The sequence below is a fragment of the Lampetra fluviatilis genome, chromosome 37 (assembly GCF_964198595.1).
Source record: "Lampetra fluviatilis chromosome 37, kcLamFluv1.1, whole genome shotgun sequence".
Taxonomy (NCBI): domain Eukaryota; kingdom Metazoa; phylum Chordata; class Hyperoartia; order Petromyzontiformes; family Petromyzontidae; genus Lampetra; species Lampetra fluviatilis.
In genome coordinates, this window is record NC_136311.1 from 8468924 (window position 1) to 8492573 (window position 23650).

Below are 23650 nucleotides of genomic sequence, written 5' to 3' on the forward strand. Positions count from 1 at the left end.
TCCAACCCTGCCTCCTCCCCCACCCCCCGTGTAACACAGCACCCGCCTGTGTCTCTGTCCCAGGCAGTGGGCCCACACACACGCAACCAAGCCAGCCCATACCAGTTAGACTCCAAACACCGCCTGATAACGAAGTCGGGTGTCTATTATTGTTGTTGATCAAAGCGTGCCATGCGCTGTTCAGTGGCATTCAAACATTCATGTGACATCGTTACATTGTAAAGCAGACATTAAATACTCAAGAAATATGATGATGATAATGACGATAATAAAAATAAAGACTGCCCCTATTGTTTAGAGGCCCACCTGATGCCATCAATAAACTGATGATACTGTAGAACAGAGAGACGTTAAATCACCTTGAGCCAGGCAACACAATAACATGATAATTACGCAGTGTTCTCATGCGGCACGTTACATTCATAAACCAAACGTGTAAAGGGGTGGGGTGGAAAAAAAAACCTCACAAACCATTTCCTTAAAACCCTAAAAAAGCAAAACCCTACCACTACTACGAATGACTGGAAAGCACAAACATAACTCGTGTTACGCAACACGCACGCGAGTGGGGAGGGTGGGTGGACATGCCCGCAGCCCTTTCTCTGCCAGGGGCTCTCTCAGATTAGATACCACGAGGTCCGGCACCAAACCGTCCACATTCCCCCCTTTCTCACCCGCCAAGCCCTTTTTTGAGAGCGTCCCCCTCTCCACATTTCACAATTCGCGGCGGGCAACAGACCGCAGACGTGCGACCAGAGGCGCTGCCTCGAACTTGTTGGGCAGGTAACGGCGCGGCAGGGCACGTGACGGGCAAAGTGAGAGGAGGCAAGAGAAGCAACTAGAGATAAGGGGGGGGGGGGGCTCGCGGAGAGCGCACGCAGGCCCCCTCATTGGCAAGCGACCCGTCCCCAGCCGGCCGGGTAACGTCACTCGGCGACTATCGCTCCGGGACTGCGACCATGACTTGACCAAGGCACCGTGACCGTGACGAGCACTGTGTAGACCAGCACTCCGTGAATACCATTCTACGACTAGGAGGACTGTGACCGCTCTGCGATAATCACTTCGTGGCTGGGACGGTGTGACTAAGATTCGGGGGAGGGGGTTGGACAATGGATTGGGCGTTGAAGTGACCGAATTAAGCCTCATGGAAACAGATCATCCCTCCCCCCAGCAGAGCGAGCCCTGTGACATTTCCAGAGCTCCGTCTGAATCCCAGTCGATCGGACAACAAGATCTCAGGCGACCGCTGTTGCCACGCTTGGCACTACCCCAGAATGCGATGACGTCTCAGCAGAGTTGCTGACACACCTGGGTAGCTCCCCGCTCTAGAAACTCTCTCTGGGCTGCCCGGTTTTAATCGAGACTTTGATCCCGCAGGTAGATTACCTAAACTTCGGCATGAATCAAAAGTCATCACCCTGCTTGAGCAAAGGTAAGGACCCACAAAATGCAGCCAGATATCATCAATATTTCTGCTTGGCATCTGCTGCATGGTCCTGGAAAGGAATAATCATCAACGGTGGGCAGCGTTCTCGTCAAAGAGAAAGCCATTTTTTTTTTACGTGCCAAAGCTGGAGCGCACCTGTGGACGAGTACCAGCACTAAACAATCTTTGAAGGAAACGGCTTCTCCGAAAAAGGGACTTGAAAAAAGCGTGTGTTGATCTCCGCCACGCCCCGACACGTCGGTCAACTCGTGAAGCGGTCGCAGTCCTGCCAGGCTGGGTTGTAAACTCGGTGGGGGCGGACCTCTGCTACGAGACCATCGGGTTCAGAGTTCATATGGGGCAATAAAAACCAGTTCATGGTGCTCTTGGGTCAATGATCTACCTCGTAGTGGATCCGTTGTGGCTCAAACTCTCCGCAACCGATACATCACCAACCTGCAGCACACTCAGTCCGGCAGGTTATTCTATGCAAATGACATAGAATTTTCACCGATCAAAGAAGGCACTCTGAAACTCTGACCTGGCTGTTTTAGCCAACTACCGCCATCAGTGGCGCCTACTGCTCAACTCGTATTCTGAACTCTGACCTGGCGGTTGTAGCCAACTATCGCCATCAGTGGTACCTACTGCCCAACTTATATTCTGAACTCTGACCTGGCGGTTGTAGCCAACTACCGCCATCAGTGGCGCCTACTGCTCAACTCGTATTCTGAACTCTGACCTGGCCGTTTTAGCCAACTACTGCCGTTAGTAGCGTCTACTGCTCAACTCGCCTAAAATTGTTCCAAGAGTGTTTCATCTTTACCGTGCTAAAGCGGATCGTGAAGGAACCAATTCCTCAATTTGAAATCAATGAAAGCAGAAGTCTCAATCCGGTTTACCAGGATTCACTCTTGATGGGATTCTGATAAATCATAGCCACCCATTAAAGCCGGCTGTCAAAGTCAAGACCCAATATAATTTACTTAAAGAAGCTCTCTTCATCCACATGGGGAAGATCACACCGGAACTCTCGAGACATCTGCCCTTGCACTCTACGTTAGTCAGTGGCCGGGTACTGTGATCCAGTGTGGACGCGTTTATCACACAGAGCTTGGTTGACATAGACTCCACTCAATGATGTCTCTTCGGTGGCTACCAGTCCAGGGCTGCCCACCACTGCCCCTCCACACACCCGGCCAGCAGTTAGGTAGCCAAAGCCAAGCCGATAGCAAAGCTGCAAGATATACGCCAAACCTGCCGCTGGTTCTCATTCCTCTTGCATCCTCACCCAGTGCTCGACTTACATCATCACCACAACACCGACTGAGGTCTGAGCTTCCACCCCACAACTTCTGTATGTATGTTTAACTTCTTTCGCATCGTACGTAGCCAACCGCGCTAATCGGAGGTGCAGGGAAGGACAACAAACTAAACACAAAAAGCTGTTCTAAATAAAATTAGTTTTCAATGGAGGTTTCAGAGTGCACAGCTCCAGTGGCTTCCTAATATCAGAAGAGCGTTCCAGACGACCGCACAAGGGCATTTGAAAGCAGCGATGCAGTTTCAACACTGGACAACAACATTCTCTCAGTGGCATCTAAAGTGGTGGGCAGAATGAGCCTCGTCAACAGTCGCAAAACAATTTTTTCATCCTGAGAAAACGAGCCCGCCACCACTGCCCGTCAACCATCTTTCCACCTGCATGCAGCCTTTGCCGTCCGTGGGTTCTGCCGAACCGTTCTCTCACTCGGCAAAAGCAAGGCCACACGGAGCACACGGAACAGCCCAGAGTGTGAACGCACACAGGTGCAGCAGACTGTGACGCACATAACGGTAGTGGAAGAGGACTGCATGGAACACTGACAAACACCGACGATGACACCGTGAGTCTGGCTCGGCCAAGTATGCATACGCGAGCAGGACTATACTGCAACTAGCACTCCGTGACTTTGATTCTGACCATGAATCCATGACTCTGACTCCTCAACCTTACCTTGGACAATTCACCCAACTGAGGTGAGATGGAACGGACTCGTTTGAGTCAAGCTGCCGCCTACTGCGACGGGTCAACCTATGGCGTCTGATGATCGAGGCGGACACAGCGGTTTTATTCGCGACGCCTAATCTCTCGGGCCTCACAGACACCTTCGTCCGGCGGGAAGAAAAAAAAGTCACTGGGGGGAAAAAAACCCAAGCGAGCAGAGCAGAAACCGAGCCTAACAACACCGAGCGGAGAGTGTCCAACAAAGCAGACATTGGGAGACGGTTTGCAGGAATGTGCATTGCAATCCTCACTCTGTACCTGCATGGACATGCCAATGCGCCATTTGCATCTTTGACAGAGCGTGTGCACGAAATGGCAAAATACCCACTATGGCCATAGCGTGGTAATCTCAAAAAGATGAACAGAATTGTTTCGTCATGGGACCTCCCCTTGCCAGTATCAAAATATGAGAATAGGTTTTACCTCTTTCCGGCAATAAAACAGGAGGTGTTAAGATATTTAAACACCAAACTGAAACCTTTTGCAAGGAATAATGTACTGCATTAACCACATAGAGTTGTGAACATGCAAACAAAAAAACATGCTCTGGTAGTATGTGCGTTGTCTTTGAAACTGATTGGTCCACAACAGAGACAGCTTTCTTGAGAGCCTAGTCTCAAACACCACAAGTATCTGTGGTTAATGCGGACATGATTCCTTGCAAAAGGTTTCTGTTAGGTGTTTTAATATCTTAACACCTGCTTTGTTGCCAGAAAGGCTAAAACCTATTCGCAAATAATTGTTTTGATTTCAACAACACGATGTTAGAGATATTATCGGGCAGTTACAAATGCAAATGTTTTAGACACACATTGTTTTACACGAATGCACCTAAATGAGTGATTTTCCGCTTTAAATTAAAAACAATAGGGCAGTACTAAGCATCTAATAATCTGAAGGTTCGCATTTTACCTTGTATTTATCGCAATGTACATTTGCCAAACTGCGCATTCTGTGCGGTTGCCATATACGCATTCGGAAATTCGTTGATATCTTTGCCCGTACTCTTAGAAACTCAGCTCTCCCTAGGAAGGAAAAAAAAAGACTTCTGGTCCCAATGGGTAATCTCAGCTGATCAAAAACAAAGGTCATCTATCTATCATTCAAAGCTAAATGAAAGCAGCATCATCTCTCATCAGCGCACAACGGTCCTCTCCCGGGGCGTAGTAACGCCGCCGGACCGGAGACCATCCCGAGCCAGGCATCACCAACAGCGTCGACGACCCCGTTCCCAGGGCCGCCCCCCCCCCCCCCCCCCCCGTCAACTCTGTTGGGAATTACCAGAGCTGCACCAACCGCTGGTCAAGTGGACATTAAAAAGACCCTTGTGAGATCATGTATCCCACATTTTTAAATGTCAACATGCTCCAAAACAAAAAAAAATCTGACAATTATGGAAAAACCAAACAAAATTAATCCAGCCACTTTGCTTATAGAGCCACTCACTCACACAGTCACACAGGACTACCTTTCGGAATAGAAATGGTGTCAAAATGGTCCTCCTTACTAAGAGTCCTTTGGCAAGAGACATTTGATTGCTTTTGAAATACCAAAACGCACGCATTTGTGGTCGACTGCTCTGGGACGAGAATCTGGTTTCCCGATCTTCCGGCCCGCCTCGCCATGAGCGACTCGCGTCACTCAGGACGACGGGAGCCTGCATTCTTCGCGCGCAGGGGCCACAGCGGACTGTGTAAAAGTGCAGGGGCACCCCCGCCATTGCGATTCATCATTGCGCTTTTTCGATTCATTGGCGTTGCACGGCGGACACCGATGAGCATTAATGCAGCCTTTAAAAAAAAATCTTCCACGAAACTACAGCGGAGTGTCGATTAACAACACACATTCATCTCTTACAAACGCTTTCCAGATAAGAACCAATTATTATTCGATATTGGTCTAACCAAAAATGAGGCGACGGTTTAAAGAGCCCCTAAATATGGATGTTAAATTGACCCCCCCCTGCCGAGTATGATCAATTAATTTCCTGGCTTTACGTTCACCGCCAACAAATTTATTTGTGCCCCGGAATGGATTTTTGACTCTCTGCTGCCTTGTAAATTGCCATCGTCGACGCATCTGCGCTCGCAGCGCAAGCGTCGCCCCCCTCTCGGTGCCGCCATCGAGGGGTCCTCGTTGTCACCGCGCACACGCTGGGACGCGAGCGCTAGGCCCCGCGTGAGCGCGCGCGTGCTCATCAGTATGCACAAGCGGCGACCGAGAGCCGGGCGAGCGAGAAGGAGGAGGGGGAGGGGGACGCGAGCCGGAGGAACGAAGGCACGCGCGGCACCCACAGCTCCCACCATCAAACGCAACAACACACACCGCTACGATGGCTTTTGTCAATAGTGTAAGAATTAATTGCATTTCGGCAGCCCTGATAGGCGAAGGGCCTGCCCTCGCACCGTGTCGGCCACGTGGATTTCCCTGACCGTAACTTCAGCACGCCGCCAGTTGAAGAGAGTTTGTCGAAGCAGAGAACCGAGGAGTGGAACCAATATCACTCGCAACGGATGTTAGCCATGGCTGGGAATGGAACTCAGGTCTGCGGGTTCAAAGCACAGACTATGAATAGGTGCAGCACCAGCCACACCCCCCGCCACTCCCCGAGTTCGATGTATGTCTCTTTAATATTTTGTGCTCACACGCTTCACTAGCTATAGACGAATTACTTCCGCAAGTAACGGGAGCCATTATTGCGCCATGCAATGAAGTGAAGTTACAGACTCTTACCCAATATCCTTCAATGGTCCATCGAACTCGAATCACTTGTGCAGCTGTGCGGGGACGACTGATTGGGTCACCGTGACCTCAAAACTGCGCTCAACCAAATCCAGAGGAAACCCTGGAAAACCCCAAATTCTCTCTTGGCTGCACAGTCACTCGTGACACAGCTGACGTGAGCAAGTCCCAACCACGAGGCCCCGGCGCCCTGGTTGTTTCGTTTAGGAGCCCAGGATCCCAGCTTCCGTAAAAGCGACATCGTTGCTCAGACGCGTAATGGAATTGGCCCACCGAGCCATCGTGGTTGCCACGGTGGCTCGGAGATGTTAACTACCTAGCCTGGTATACAGGAGGTTGTGGGTTCAATCCCATCCCTGATGCCTGGTGTATATTTGGAGTTTGCATGTTCTCCCGTAGTTGTATGGATCTTTCTCTGGGTCTTCCAGTGTTTCCCTCCACATTTCGAAACATGCGTTGAAGAGTATTTGGCTGCTATAAATTTCCACGTGATAGGCCACTTTGTTGAACTATCATTTGTGGCCAAATGTCGCTTCTCTAAAAAGAGCTACATAGTTCAGTGGGCCTTACCTGGTAAAATAAAAAATAGTTTAAATAATAATTCGAGTTGTATTTATCTGATGTGCGTATACCTCTCAGACTGGGTTTAATTGCCCCTAACACACGCTCTCGAACGGTGTATGTGCGCGTGTGTGCGGACTTGAATGTGTTTGTGTTCTTTTTGCGCGTTTGCCTACCTGTGTCTGTGTCGCCGTGTGTGGAGGTGTTCGTCTCTGTGCCGATGCGTGTGTACGCACGCGTCCGAGAGAGCAGTGGGCCCCAAAGTTGGGCACTGGGCTACGATGTACGCTCCTAAAATTTCAAATCTCCAGCAACAGACCGCAGCAGTTGACTGTGATATCTGAATCAGTCTTGGGCAGCTTCTAGGGCAACTCCACCTTAAATGGGTATCTGTTGTGATGTGTGACCATCAGTACGTGGCAGACAAAGGCATCCAGGTGCGGTGCTAGAATACCGCACCACCATCTACCACCACCCTCTGCGCCATAATCGCTAACAAACAGCACTTGCACCGACACTTTATAATAACACTGTAGGGGGATCTTTATCTGTGCGTGCGTGTGCACGTGTATAAATAGACGAATGTATGAATTTCCATAGCGGTAATGTAATCATGCCTCGCCGCTTGCCCCTGAGAGTTCTGTGCGCGAGGATTTGTGTTTGCGTTTAAATTACGGTCCCGTGCCCGGAGTGAGCGCCGCAAATCGCAAATTCTGCTAAAGCAGCCGACTCCCCGCTGCTGGCGTCTGCGGCAGCGCAGGCAATGCCGCAGAGCCGCGTTCGCAGGCAGACGCCCGGCTCGCAGACCGCTCCCATCGGAGAGAGAAGCCGCGTTCCTATACGGGACCCAAGGCCTTTTTTCAAGGAGGGGTACCTCTCTCTCTCTCTCTCAAATGACAGCTCTACGAATACAATGATCTTCATATGCCCTAATTATTCGAAAATAAAAGGTTAGTTTGCAAACGCGGTTATATTTCCCTCAAGCCGACTGGTTCGAACAGATCACGTGACCTTTTATATTCCGCACTATTCTATACACGTAGCCATAGCGACAGTTTGTGCATGCGCAGTCGTTCCCTAGCAACCAAAAATATGGTGGAGGGGAATTGAAACGCGCTGCCGAGAGGCCGAATTAACTTAAATTGGTGCCCCTTCCTTTCCAACAGCGATGTTAAATGAAAACAACTCTCACATGCGCGTACACACAAATATAAACATCTCCTCATTAGCCTCATAAATTACAAGAGCAAGTGCTGTAAGCATGCGCCTGTTACTGTGCACAGGCTTTTATGAAAAAACAACAACAGCTGCCATTCGCCACCGAGTGGCATTGATGTCACCACACAGCGCTTGTAGCTGCCTAGGTACACTTTAAGAGGCCATATGAAGTGTCCGAGGCAGACCCCAGTGTTGTGTGTTAATTGACTTTGATGACTGGGAGATGCAACACTTGTGCATTTCAATGCACCAACTTTTATGCATAAGTATGTATGTTGAACTTCTTTCGCACCGTACGTACCCAACCGTGATGATCGGAGGTACGGGGGAAGGACAACAAACTATAACACACACAACAGACTATTGGGGCAAGCGCTGTTAGCGAGCACCTATGAAGGCTCATGAGGCACACGGAGGGGTGGGTGGCCAGCACCACGCCCGGCCACCTTTGTCTCCCGAACGGTGATGTTCAGACATCGCATCACGTACTCATTCGAGGCCGAGTCATCCGAGGAGAGGGCAAAGACAAGTTCTGACATCACTCCCCACTGAAGCTGGCCACGGGCACAGAATAGAACCATGGTCACGGGTTCGTAGTGCCGTGCGTCGATCACCGCACCCGCGTTCCCTGCTACCCACGCACGCGGCCGCGCTCGCGCCTTGCCTCGGGGTTGAGGTAGAGAAATACGATTGGATGACGGGGGTGGGCGTGGGCGTCCTCGTGCGTTCCTTCTCGTCGCCGCTCCGCTCCAGGCCCGGCACGGCCCCGGGTGGCCCCCCGACTCCTGGCACCCCGGCCGCGGAGCCGGTGGAGGCGGCGGCTGCCGCAGCGGCGGCCGCGGCGGCCGCGGCGGCGGCGGCGCGCACGGCGAGGGCCGCGGCGCCTCCCCCGACCGCCACGGAGGGCGGCCGGCCTGGCCCGATGCGGCCGTTACGCTTGAGGCGCTTGCGGCACAGCGCCACGAGCTCGGGCAGCTGCAGGTAGCTGGCGGCGGTGAGCAGCGCGGCCAGGCCCGGCTCGCTGCCGCCCACGCCGGCGCCGCACGCCGACACGGCGGAGCCGCCGAGCCGGCCCGTGTAGATGTACTCGAGCACGGCGCGGAACACGGGGGGCGTGATCACGTCCGAGTCCAGGTTGATGAGGTTGTCGTGCACAACGAGCGACTTGAAGTAGAGGCTGCTGGCGGCGAGGACGGCCTTGTGGGCGCGGAACAGCGCGTTCTCCACCACCACCACGACGTCGCACAGGAAGCCCTGGCTGCGCTGCTTGTTGAGCTGCGACAGCAGCTGCTTCGCGTGGCTCGGGACCTCCATCATTTTCGGCGGCGCCGTTGGTGGCGAGAAAATGGGACGGGTTTTCCTCTTTTGTTTTTGTTGTTGTTTTCTTTTGTTAAGCTTCGTCCTCTCTTCCTGCGTCGCTCCCTCCCCCTCTCCCTCGCTCCTCAGCAGCGACACACTCCGTCTGATTACACACACACACACACGCGCACAGATTAAGGAACCTTAATGAACAGATTCTAGTTAATAGCACCGTCCCCCAACTGTCATGCCCGTGGTCCCCAACAACCTGGGAAGATTCACATCGGCCGTCTCCCACGAGCAAGGAGACGCAGCGGCGTCTGGGGTGATGAAAAACTGACCAACAGGCTTCATCGATAGAGCACCTGCAGGGCACAGCACTAATCGAAGGGAACCAGTGGGGTAAATCTTGGCAGTGCCTGGGAACAGCGACTCCAACAAGAGAACCAACAACACGACTTCACGAGCACACTGACGAGGTAGCAGGAGACTGCCATTTGCACGTAGACAATAACCAAGGGGCATGAACCGGGCACTGACAAACGATGCATCAAATCGTGAACTAGAAAGGGACCCATTGAGTAGCCAATAGCACAGGCCTGCGGTCATAATAGGGCATCAATAGGCACAGACATTAATAGAGCATCCTTCTGATACCAAGAGGGCGGTGATAACGCACCAATAGAGAACCGATACGGCCCCATTACGTTATCAGTGGCACAAGTAGCGTCTCGCAGCGGCGCGTTAATACGGAGATGAGAGGGCATCAATAGGCAGCGATAAGGCGCGGCGGCGCGAGTGTCAGCGGGGGGGGGGGGGGCCGCAACGCAGCGAGAGGGCCGGCAGCGCTGTGCCTGGGAACGTGCGATGGTTGGCAACCGCCGCTGCTCCCCCGCGCAGCCGCCGGCAGTGGTGGGTGGAGGCGCAGGCTCGCGGCACAACCCCCTTGACGTTTGTCACAATTACCATTCTAGATTTTGAGAGTGTCCGAACGAAACCCGCATTTTCAACAGTTGCGCGAAAAAAATGAGACGAGCGGAATGCGAGGCAAAACTATACGATTATGTCTACTCCGTTTGTTTCGGGAGAAGAGACGGTTATGGGCAGTGGGAAACGAAGGTGCCTTAGCCGTGATCTTGAACAAGAACAGTGACTCTGGCAGCATAGACGACCGGCGAGATGGTATTGCATACTATGGCGGCAGCAGCGGGCTTTGTAATCAATAAGCTACTGTTCTCGGAACTGGAGCAGTGAACTCAAAAAGTCAGAAGACTGTGGTTTTGAGATGCAGAAGACTGCACTTCACAATTGCTTGCTCACAGTGTGCGGCCAAAATGATCCGCTCCTGGTTTTGCAGATGGCCCGTGTCAGACTTTTCCAGCAACAGTTACCGAAAATCACACCGACAGTGCCTTCAAATCATTCAATTAACCTTGTGACGTGGCTGCCGTGAAACACCCGCGGGGGCCGTTAGGCTGCCACCTCTCATTTCAGCAGCCGGGCACCCGGTGTAGAGTTTCACCACAACGATGATTAAACAAAAAAAAATTTCTCTAAACAAATCGGCCGCGTAATTACGGCACGACATCTCGCACCAACCAACGCGGTAGTTCCCACACGCTGTCCCCCCACGTCCCCCCCCCACCACACCACTGTCCAGCTTTTCACGTCTGCCAACCTTCTCCATACACGTGGAAGATTAATGCGCATCGCCCGCTCATGTGGGCTGGCAGGAGGCCTGACGGCGAGGTCGAGAGGTCGAGGGAAGGGGGCGCTGCAACGGGCGTTTGAGGCCCCTTGGCGGGGGAGCTGCAGGCGAAGCTCCTCCCCCCGAGAGCTCAGGACCTCGCTAACGCGGTCCAGAGCGTGACACGGCGGTGGCCTCGTTCCACCGCCTGCCAGCCAGCGAGCAAAAGGGAGCGAGACCCTCTCCGCTCACGAGCACCGCCGCTCGAGAGCCATGGCTAGCGCCCGCAGGGCACACAAGAAAAACCCAAGATCCACCAGATAGCCCATGCGCCAGCGGGGCAAGCCCTATTAGTGAACGCCGATTAAGGCGACCACGTGGTACGGTGGTGTGGTTAAGCCTCGGACACTGGCGAAACAAAGGCAGCCGGTTTGCAGGGTAGGGTGCTCTCACCGCAACACCCTGTGGGGGCCCAGGCGTGACTTCTGCTGTGGCTGTGGGGTCATTTCCCAGGGGGAAGCGTACGGGAAATGCTCCCAACGCCTTCACTGCAACACGGCGGGGTTTTTTTTGTTATAAAAGTTCAACCGTGGTGCGGTCACAAAACTACCAACTTCTTTTCCCAACGATGTCAAAGGTGTTTATACTGAGCCTAGTTTATGAGCTACACTTACATCATCAGCTGGGTGGATTTGCATGCAGAGCAGATGCGCGAGGCTGCGGAGGCATGTAAAGTGTTTGTAAAATGGAAAAAAATGCATTTAAGTTTTTTGTTTAAAGGTGCGGTCAAGGATTTTCTTATTATTGTTTAACGTGCAGACGCCGGCGGGCTTTGGTAAAGCCCCAAGAAAATGATGGGGCGATCACGGGAATGGAACTTTTGAGTAGCTGCTCAATCGGCTCAGCAGCAAGGGGTTTCTGTCATATCGCCATGTGGCAGCCGAGACAAACAAGCGACTTGAGTGGCTGAGCGAGTGTGTGGCTGAGCTGGTGACTACTAAGCGATTGACCAGTTGACTTGAGCGACTGGGTAGGCGACAGTACTGCCTCCTCCCTGCCACGGCCACCGCTTTGTCGACAGCGAGCAAAGTGCCCAACATCACGTAATGAGGTTTAATATCTCCCAGCAAACTGGACAACGAACCGGACAAACAAGTTAGGCAGGACCCTCCCTAAAAAGAGCCTTGAGGTTCATGAATATTTTAATTGGTAAATTAAGGACAATTATGTCCTTAAAAACACGTGCAGCAAAATGTAATCCTATTGGTTGAATGAATACTGTAAAAAGAAGTACATTTTTGTGGTGTAATTTTGGGAACAAATATTAATACAGAACATAAAAAAGCGGTAGAGCAGGGGGAGAAATGATGCCCTACGTGAATCGCTGAACAGGACGTCCTACGGTCTGAGTGGTGCATGGCCAGTGAGCGTGGCGCCAGCTATGGAGCGTTTGAGGGGCCAGTGCCACCTGGTACCATTTTTGTGGTTGCCAATCAGCGGCTTGCGCATGTGCAATGTGATGGCGCCTTCGGTCACGGGAACATTGCCCACAAAACGGCGGTCAGTGGGGCAAAGTGTAAGGGTCACGTCCTCACTTTACCCAATCAGCTGGCAGGAAATGGCAGAACGTTGCAAATTGGAATACGCGTAAAAACCTCAATTATTCACAAAAACTAGAATCCTTGTTTTTGTTCTCTCCCCCTTCCCAGATAACAAGAGTTGTAGTCTTAGGTTTTTTCGGTAAAGTCACGTAGGTAAAAAATTTAATTAAAATTAATAAAAGTAATAATAGAAATAAAATACTTTTATTCATTTTAATTTAATTTTTTACCTACGTGACTTTACCGGAAAAAAACCTAAGAGTATGAATCCTTGCAGTCACGAAAGCTTCAAATCTAGAACAAGACTTGTGTTTATCTGTGGGTGACCATGCAGATATCTGGAACAATTTCTATGGATAAACGAATAAGAGAATCTGACAATAGCGCGCGCCACGACAGACCCCATCAACGTCGCGAAGAGGTGTTTCAACAGCTTTCCTGCAAAGAGCTCACCCTGCGAAGCCAATCACTGTCTCCCCGTCCCCCATCACGGTGGCAAGAGAAGCGTGGTCCTTGAGGAAGCATCCGCACCGGAGATGGCTGCGCCGCCCCCCCCCCACCCCCCCCCCCTATTTCTTATTCATGTTTTTTAATAACCACAGGCGCGGTTGCCGGGAGACAGGAAGGTTAGCGGGACACGGCGGTGGAGAGTGCCGTGTGGCTGCTGGCTTCGTCAATCGAGGAGAGGGCACGGAGGCACCGCACGGCACCGCAGCTCGCCCGACGCAGCGCTTCCAGGATTGCGGAGATTGTCCGTCTGCACGTAAATTATTTAAAGTGTAAATATTTCGAGCTAAATTTCCGGGTTTTTTTTTTATTTAGCACCGGATCCAGAAATATAATGCCAGCATCCCTCCCTCCATACGAAGCCTCTACCTCCACAAGCAAATATAAAAAAATACACATCATCAACATCAGTGTCAGTAAAAAAAAACACACAACCGGGAGCTAAAAAACCCTGCCACTAACTAAATCTAAAAAAGCATCGATCAATATTGTTTGATAATCCACACTGAGCAGTGTGGTGAAGTATGGTCAAACAAACCCAAGTGCACGGACGAAATCGCAAGCAGGTGTGAGGAAAACTCTGACAATGCGCCGTACAGACGCCTGACCAAAACAGAGCTTGTCCAATCGCACGCCAGGCAGCCAATAAGGATTGTGGTTCAAATGCTGATTTGCAAATGCTGATTTGCCCACAACCAATGGGGGTTCGGGCACATGACGTGGCCTGTGACGCTTGGAAACGCCGCAAAGGTTCAACGCTTCCCATTACAGTGTTCAAATCCAGCCCAGGTCAAATGACCCAGAAGGCAGCCAATCAGAGCACAGGCGACCCCCATGTGCTTGCCTGGGTCGGTCACGGTCTCTCAGGAGGCACAAAGGAGCGGCATGGGCCAATGGGCACGAGGTTTCTGCTGCGGTGGCACAAAGACGGTGTCATTAAATACCATTCCCCGAAATCATCGCAGTGTTCTAACATATACTCTGGAATCGCACTGCTCAAAACTCTTACGTGTCTTTCAACGTCTTATTTTTCCCGAATGTATCGTGGTTTTTAATTATTTTCCATCGCCGCCTGCCCCATCAGAGGTGAATTCGCGGTCTCTGGGAGGGAAAACATGCAGGGGGTTGTTCCCCAGCCCCAGAGAGGGCAAATTCATCATCTCCCCCTCACCCACACAATGAGCACTGTCTGCTCAAATGATTGTCTCTGCAGAAAGTATGCACATGCAAGGGGCAGCAGTGTGGTATACACAATGCTTTGGTAAAGCTTTGCAATATCCGAACCACAAACCCTTCCAATCTGCCACGTTAATAACATGCCCCGTCAATTAATTACGCTGGAGTCATTCTGAGCCTTTTGACACAAAACTGCAGCGTAGGTTTTCTTTGGCCGATGTCTGTGCAGATTGATCGCCGGACAATGAGGATCATTTTCCGTTATTTTATAAGGAGTAACCGAGTGTTATTTTTGGAGCCGAGCGTTTTCAGGCGCTCCGATGCTGCAATTACGAATGGGGCAGCCCCGCGCACTGCATTTGCAGGGGCCGCGATCGATCGGGCGGGGCGGGGGGGGCTCAGCACCCCTCCCCAGCTGTAATTCATGCGGATTTCACCCTTACCAAATTGTCCAATTGAATTACTCGTTATTGAGTCCCAGCGTGTGTGGGATCGGTGGCCATAGAGCCACTTGCCAGAGAGCAACCACCTCTCAAAACTGCATCCCCATTTTGCTTCCGAATGCGAAGACGATGCAAGGTTGTGCTGGCAGCGAGCATCAGAGGACAAAGCTGCGTTGCTCAATGCGCCCGCATCGTATCCAAGATGCCTGCCCCTTGCTGTCGGGTTTCACACAGCATTGAGGTGTGCGGGGGATGGGGGGCAAACTGCTGCAAAGCAATGAATGCTGTAGAGTGCATGTTGATGAAACCAATGGCAAGGCCTTCAAACAACAGTGCATTGTGAATTACCAATGCAGATTATATTGCATATTATAGTGCGTGTGTCCCATTGGTATGTACCCGTTCAAAAAGCACACAATTGTATTGTGACGTGTACTTTGCATAACTATTAGGCGTGTAATGATGCATTGGTGCACGAGTTTATTATGCTCACAATATGGGCATCGAATCGTGCGCGTACGAATCAATAAGGTTCTTCATGTTGTACAATTGTTAAAGAAATCAGTTGGTCCACATGACGGCTGCTGCCACTTAAAAGGCCGCTACATTTGCCACAAAACAAATCGTGAAAAGTCATTAAATTATGAAGGGGGATAGAGGCGAGCTAACCTTTACAAGCGTACTCGCATATACCGCACGGGAGGAAAGTTTTGCTGGCTGAAGGGAGAGACGGTATGGACAGTCACATCCAAAGGGCATGGGGGGGCTTTGCTGGTAGTTATTACAGAAAAAAACAAACCCGAGGCCATTATCTACACAAACCATTTACGCCCAAACGCTCTAGAGTGTGTGGTCAATAAGCCTGACAACTCTGGACAAACATCCCAACATAGACATGGGACATAAACACATAACTATGGACACATAACCATGGCACATTGCTACCGGTGCTACACACAGGGTTGACGTCCCTTCCACTGCAGACAAACCCCAGACATAATTCTCAGTCAAAATTTAAGTCAAAATTTAAGTCAAAATTCTCAGACATAATTCCCAGTCATAATTCTCAGACATAATTCTCAGACATAATTCTCAGTCAACCAAGGTCTATTATAAAAAAAATATATAAGTTTACCGTGATAAAGTTGAACATAATATCACTAGAACAGAATCAATACTTGGCTACCCAAACACAAATGCCAAACTGTCCCAGGTCAAACCCGGAAAGGTGTTAACCTCAACTTCTTGCGCACTTTGTACTGTAACAGCACAACGTGTACAGTATTATTAGTGGTTGTTTGACCATACTTCACCAAACTAGTCAGTGCACAGGGTGGTGGTGGTGGTGGTGGTTGGTGCAGGATTCTGAATCAGTGATCACTCGCCACCGTCCCACGTATGCCGAAACAGCGAATACCGTGTACGTTTTAATGTTAACAATATTTTTACTGGGCAAGAACATGCTATTTACATGCGTGTCACACAGTAGCATTCAGTTGACACGCGTGTTGCGCAGTAACGTGCACTTGACATGTTACACAGAAACACGAAGGTTACGTGTGTCACACGGTAACATGCAGTGTACATGTGTTACACAAAAACACCATGCACTTTACATGTGTTGCAGAGCAACATGCAGTTCACACGTGTTACACAGTAACAATGTGCACCGTGTATATTTTATTAAGTGATTTGTTTACCTTTTCTATACTTTGCACTGCTATCGTATTTTTGTTGTATTCTTTGTTGTGGTTGTAACTTTCTAACCCCCCGTGCCCCTACTGGAACATCTGTTGGGGGTTCGGGGAATAGCTTTTTGAGCTCAATCTGATTCCTCCAGCAGAAATAAATGCTAAATTTGACTCGTTTTCTGTGTTTACGCGTGTCGCACGTAAAGTGGTGTAGAATTAGCACGGGGATTGCTGAATGAGAGAAGATGTGTGAAGTGAAATTAACGGCTTGCCGGAAACACTGAGAGATGGTAAATCACGTGTGGTGGTGGTGGTGGTGATAGTGGTGGATAAAGCGGTTCGCAGACTTTCGAACCATCATCATCATTCAACCTCGCACGTCTTCCTCGCGAGTTTAGATCATCACCCCTCCGTCGAACGCAGGGGTCGGAGATGCCTGCGGCGGGTTCTTTAAGGATTGCTTCGTGGTGGTGGCGAAATGTTTACTACCTCGAAATGTTAAACACCTCGCCAGGTATGCGGGAGGTCGTGCGTTCGATCCCGACACTGACTCCTGCTGTATATTTGGAGTTGGCGGTGTGTCTCTCTCTCTCTCCCCGTGGCCGCGTGGAATTTTCTCCGGTTTTCCCCCCTCCACATTTAGAATCAACACGCGTTTAGATTATTTTGTCGCTATACATTTCCACGCGATAAGCCAACTTCGTTGAGTTATCGTTTGGGCCAGGTAGCTTCTGAAAAAGAGCTATGGGAGCTTCAGTGGGCCTGATAAAATGAAAGTCCATTTGTTTAGCAAGTCGGAATAGTTTTATTTATTGAGCATCGTCTCGTATTGCATTGCGGCTCTTGTAATATTGATCGGTTTTTATTGTTTTACCCTATTCGAACAAAAATGGCTTTTGTTGTTGTTTTGGTTTTCCGGCCCCTGGGTCTAACTCATTTCACCCCCCACGCGTGCTAAATTAACAATATTACGATTTCATCGCGTGGCCCAATTAACACTGTTGGGGGGGGGCACACAAGGTGCTTGATAGTCGAGAGCCATCTATCACGGCCGCCTTTGTCTCCCCGGTGCCGATGTTTAGACGCCACTCGTTTATTGAGCCTATGCGAGTCCACTTAACAGGTGAAGAAGGCCCTCTCACTGCCACTGGTCGGCCGTGGCTGTTGGGCAGTGTGGACATCGGAGGGTATATTATTTGGGTCTTTCGGTAAAATGACGACTTTACCTAAAGACCCAAAGAATATGAATTCCTGCGGTCACGAAAGCTTTAAGTCGACATCGGAGGGGTTTGCCGGATGGCCGTCCATAAATGACGTCACGCGATTTTGGACACCCCCCCCCTCGACACACGGCGTCACAAAAAGTCAGATCCCCCTCAAATGACGTCACAAAGCTCTGCCCACCCCCCCAAAAAAAATTAAACATGCTTCAAATCGCTTTAAACTATTGTCATTGTAGTGCGTATTTAATGTGCAGCTGCACTCTGATGTTGTAGGAGAAAACATTTATAAAAAGTCTATTTAATCAAGTAGAACGTGTTGTCTATATTTATTTAAAGTTGCGCATTTTGATGTGACGTCACATTTCTCAACCCCCCCCCCCTAGGTGTGTGACGTCATTTATGGACGGCCCCCCCAGGGTAGATTTTTCACGTTACGATCCGTATCGCACGTGATTTGGACAAGCTGACAAACGAATCGGGCCTTAGGAAATGATGGGCGTCGTTCGTAGTGACATGGCAACAAGCAACGCTCGTGTAAGAATCGTTGCTGTTAAAGAGTGTGTCAATGAACCTCATCGTACATCCACACACGCCACCGCAAAACGTTCGTTGTTGTAATGTACTTCACATGTCCCCGTGTCTCTTCACTTGCCCGCGTTCCACCACGCGCGCCGAGCAGTTTGATCGCCCTCATGAAGCCAACGTCAGGGTTTCTAATCCAGCAGTGCATGAGGAACTCCCCTCCAACACTTGCAGGAAGAGGCGAGTGTTAATTTGTATCACGACGGATAAGAGAAGAATGGTAACTTGAGCGACAACTCACGACTTACAAGCAAACTCGAACGAAACCCACGACTGGACAAATATCCACTCAAAACACAAACTGCAACCCGAGACGATAAACAACAACAACTTCCACGCGTTACAATCGACATCGGGAGCTGTGTCTGCGCCAATCCTAAATATTTTCTCGAAACTTTACAAGCGGCCAATATCGCGACTAATTCTAGATTGGAAGTTTTTGTGACTGCAAGGATTCATACTCTTTGGTTTTTTAGGTAAAGTCACGTGGGTAAAAAATAAAATAATGAAAATAGAATGAAAACAACTAAAATACGACGAAACGTCGTGATTTCATTTAATTTAATTTTAGTTGTTATCATTTTATTTTATTTATCAAAAATTGTACCTACGTGACTTTACCGAAAAAAACTAAGAATATCGCGACTCCTCCTTTTATTGACGAGGGGGGGGGAGGGTTTGTGACAAGTCTCATCTACGATGTTGCACGGCGATCACCTGGACTCTCGCCCACCAACCCGAGTGGTAGAGTGCGCTAACCACTGCGCCACCGCTCCCCAGAGATACGCAGTGGCCAGTGCTGTATAATGTTACTGGTAGGAACTTCCTGGTTCCACCAGCCCACAGGGGATTATTGTGTCCGTCCGTCCGTCGTGCATCCAATCTACATACCTTAACTAATTAATTGGCTGTGTCGGGTGGTGGCGGGTTTAACGACACATTGTATATTTACATGATCTAGCCTCCCCCCAAAACATCCTCTATTATGAATATTGGTCGCGAAAACCTACTACTGCGTGTTAAACTTGAAAGTTTAATCGCAACGATGCAAAACAAACCCTCGTCATCCAGAATGCTACATTTCCAGTAACAAATGATACAAATAACAGGATCCGCAAGGTAGGTACAAGAAAAGATAGCCATGGAACAACATCGCCCGAGTTATGTGACGATATAAAAAAAAAACACCCCTATCAAAGTCAACAAAATTGGGCTAAAACAATTGGCATCAACTTTCCCATCTCTGCTGTAAAACTTGGGGGAATGGGGCCGTCCATAAATGACGTCACGCGATTTTGGACGATTTTTGACCCCCCCCCCCCACGTCACACGGCGTCACAAAAAGTCAGACCCACCCCTCAAATATGACGTCACAAAGCTCTGCCCCCCCCCCCAAAACCATATTTCCATTTTGAAAATAAAACATGCTTCAAATCGCTTTAAACTATTGTCATTGTAGTGCGTATTTAATGTGGCGCTGCACTCTGATGTTGTAGGAGTGTTGTTATAACAATTAGTGTTGTTATAACAATTCTATATTTATTTAAAGTTGCGCATTTTGATGTGACGTCACATTTCTCAAACCACCCCCCCCCGCCCCTGTCACACATCGTCACAAATGTCTGACCCCCCCCCCCTAGGTGCGTGACGTCATTTATGGACGGCCCCCAAAGCCGGGAAAATCATCCCGAGTTTCGTGAACCAAATCGCAAAAGACCCCCTCCCTTCTAGTGGTGACCATTAATCGAACCGCGAGGGGAGAGGCAATTGCTAAGAGGGGAGAGGAATAACGAGCAGGCGCGTGCAACAACAACAACAACACGCGGAGAGGAACAACAACAACAACACGCGGAGAAGGCGGGGGGGCAGGGAGGGTGGGGCTCAACTGGAGCCACATCTGTTTGGAGGCGGAGACGGAGCGTGAACAACCCACGACCCCGGCTCACAGCGAGGCGGCCCCCGGCTCCTCATTCATCCCCCACCCACCACCACCAACAACAACCACCACACACCACCATCACCAACCACCACCAACAACAACCCCCACCCACCACCCCAACAACAACCCCCACCCACCATCCCAACAACAACAACCCCCACCCGCCACCACCAACAACAACCACCAACAACCCCCACCCACCACCATCACCCACCACCACCAACAACAACCCCCCACCCACCACCATCACCCACCACCACCAACAACAACCCCCACCCACCACCCCAACAACAACAACCCCCACCCACCACCCCAACAACAACAACCCCCACCCGCCACCACCAACAACAACCACCAACAACCCCCACCCACCACCATCACCCACCACCACCAACAACAACCCCCACCCACCACCATCACCCACCACCACCAACAACAACCCCCCACCACCACCACCAACAACAACCCCCACCCACCACCCACCACCACCACCAACAACCCCCACCCACCACCACCAACCCCCACCCACCATCAACAACAACCCCCACCCACCACCAACAACAACCCCCCACCCACCACCACCACCAAAGCTGCACGCGTTCCTGCCCACACTGAGGAATCAAGCACCGCCCCCCCCCTTCTCTCTCTCTCTGCCCACTGAGTGGCGGTGATTCTGCCTCGTCACAAAGGAGAAGACGGCAGGCAGCGATGGCACAAGCAAGGTGGGGGGGAGGGGCCTGGGGGGGAGGGGCGGGGAGGGGCGGGGGGGAGGGGCGGGGAGGGGGTGGGGGCGGGAGGGGCGGGGGAGGGGCGAGGGGTGGGGGGAGGGGCGGGGGAGGGGTGGGGGGAGGGGCGGGGAGGGGTGGGGGGAGGGGCGGGGAGGGCTGGGGGGGGAGGGGCGGGGAGGGGTGGGGGGGAGAGGGGCGGGGAGGGCTGGGGGGGAGGGGCGGGGAGGAGGCGGGGGGTTTGTTCCCGAGGGACTGCCCCATTGTTCGTGGGGAGCCGCTCCTCTACAGAGTGGAGTCCTCCACCACCACCACCCCCAGCCCTCCTACTCCACCACCACACCCCCCCCACACATCCCCCCAGCCACCCCGCGGGGCCGCGAAAGAGGCAGCGTCCACGTGCCCCGGCGAGGTACGCGCACGGCAAGTGAAACGCCGCCATAGAAGCCGCTGTTTGTTTTCATTTTAGCTGCGGGCAAGGGGGAGGGAGGAGGTGCAGGGGAGGGGAGGTAGCGAGGGGGGCCACGAACGCGGTGATGCCTCGAGTGAAGAAAAGAGGAACTTGGGGGGGGGGGATCTCTCGCTCCTCGAGAGAGAGAGGAGGCACCACCCCCCCCACTCCCCAAGTGGCAGCCAATGGCGCGCGGGCACGTGTAACTCTCACTCACCACTCTCAACCACGGAGCTCACGCTCAGCGTGCCAGAGGCGGAGAGACGTGGATGCAATAGGAGTCGCTCCTACCCAAGGGAGCAGTGGGTTGTTTCTCTTATTCTTAAACTGCGGTGCAGGCAAACCCCATTGGGGGGGGTGCGGCGAGATGCCCTTTCTTGGGGGTGCGAGGCACGGCCAGATTGTGAGAAGTTATCTAAAGTATTCTTTTATTATTTTATTATTTCCATTCTACGTGACTTTACCGAAAGAACCAAGAAGATGAATCCCTGCAGTCACGAAAGCTTTAAATCGAAAATACGGCCAGATTTGTTTTAGAAGCTAAATAATAAAAAACGAATTCAGCACGGATACGTAAGTAATACACAAGGCCGCAGTAAAGGTTTATGAACCACTGCAATAGACAACGCCAACGTTAGGTAACGTTGGCATTGGTTGGTACCCGCTGGATCAACGGTTCCACGTTTACTGGGTACTAGCCACCACGTGTGATTGGGTTTGTTGTCAAGCCACGTGTAATCGTGTAATCACCGGTACGACTACTGCCACACACACACACACGTGATGTGTTAAAAGTGCACATCTTTTAATGAAATACTCTACAAACCACTTCGACGCTTTGAGACTTGCCGAGGAGACTGCGTTGACACTATTCGCTCAGCGATGAATCTCAAACATCTTTTCATGTACACATGGAAGAAGAAACAGCAGCTGAAGTCTCCGTGTGCACCTCTGTGACAATTACAACCGTTACGACGTTATTAAAAAAAGAAATACTTGCTTTTTAAAATTCTATTGGCCTTCGGCAAGCCATAAAGTAGGCCATCAACTGACATCACCACACACAAAAAACCCGTGATCGCATTCTTGTCTTGCTTGTATTTCATTTAAACGCTTTTAATGTCCGTTAACAAATATTAGACATCTGAAGAGAGGGCCCTCCTAACAAGGGGCAACAAAGGGTAATTCATGGCCATTAGATCAAGGGCCAATGTATTTCCAGGGTCAGAGTTCACCGCGAAAGGGTCAAGGTTCCCGCCGTCTCCTTGGGGAAATCACGAATCGGCGCCACGATGCGTCTCCCGTAAAGATTTTCTTGTTCATTATTTTGGATGGCTTTTTTCAAAAAATATAACCCGGTGCATTCATCGCATAACAATTCACGCACATTATTAGACCGCGTGCTGCCGATTACGAGCCCACGTTTGTGCTAAAGGTTCCTGCGGCTTCGTTCGCAAGAGCCCCCCCCCCCCGGCCACAGAGATGCGAGAGCAACACTCGCGTGCCGCAAACACGACCCCGAGCCGCGTGAAGCTCATCCCGACTGCACCTCCAACGTGACAGGTCAGGAGAAAGTCAGCACCCCTTTGCCTGACATTCGATTGGCTCGCGACTAAAAACTGCATCCCCCAGAGCTAAACCTCGGCTCAGAAATCGCATCACATGGCATTGGGGGAGGAAGGGGGTTAGCGGGAACAACCCCCCCACCCCCCCAAAAAATCTCACAATTGCAGTCTGTTTATCTTATATCTTGTGGATTTTTGTGTCCAAACGGTAGCATTGGAGGATTTAGCCGGGGGGGGGGGAGGGAGGAAACTGCTTCCTTCTGTATGGCAAGTCCCTGTGACATTGACTCTCACCCTTTTTGACCTCGTAGAGGCACCGGGCCTGGCCTAGTGACGCCGCCCCCCTTGCCATCTGTCGGCAGCGCCGGGCAGCTCAGAACACACTCGGCGAGTGAGGAACGATTGGTGGCGCTTCATTTGGGGGGGGGGAAATAACAACGGGATGGGGCGTCTCCTACCAAGCGAAAACAGCAAGTCTGGGTGTATTTACCCATACTTAGATTCCTCCTCTCTTAGTCACTGCCTTGGAGATGAACCACTACCAGAGATGGCATGCATACATACGTGAATTGCAACCTCACAGGCTCCTCAACTCGCTTAAACCCAGGGTGCTCCCGTGAACAAAAGACTGTTGGTCCCATTATTTTGGGTTTTTGGGTTAAATCCCAATGGACCAACACAAATAAAGAACAATAATTAATGTACTACAAGGCGTGCCGTGCTGCGTGGATGGCACCAGCGACAAACAGCATCCCTGTTCACGT

The 23650-nt window shown here is 51.1% G+C and overlaps 1 protein-coding gene across 2 annotated transcripts in view; it reads right to left on the minus strand.

Moving 5' to 3' along the window:
• The window catches only part of HIC1 (HIC ZBTB transcriptional repressor 1), an 84296-nt gene that overhangs the window by 21268 nt on the left and 39378 nt on the right, over window positions 1-23650 (minus strand). Inside the window, exons 1-2 of one of the 2 annotated variants that reach the window (XM_078873767.1) lie at window positions 13038-13105; window positions 8662-9459 (exon numbers count right to left, since the gene is read on the minus strand). In XM_078873767.1, the coding sequence (XP_078729893.1) occupies window positions 8662-9459; window positions 13038-13072 (833 nt within the window). In that variant the 5' untranslated portion in view covers window positions 13073-13105. Of the gene's footprint in view, window positions 1-8661; window positions 9460-13037; window positions 13106-23650 lie in introns of those variants that run through there. The other variant, XM_078873768.1, reaches the window with a different exon arrangement.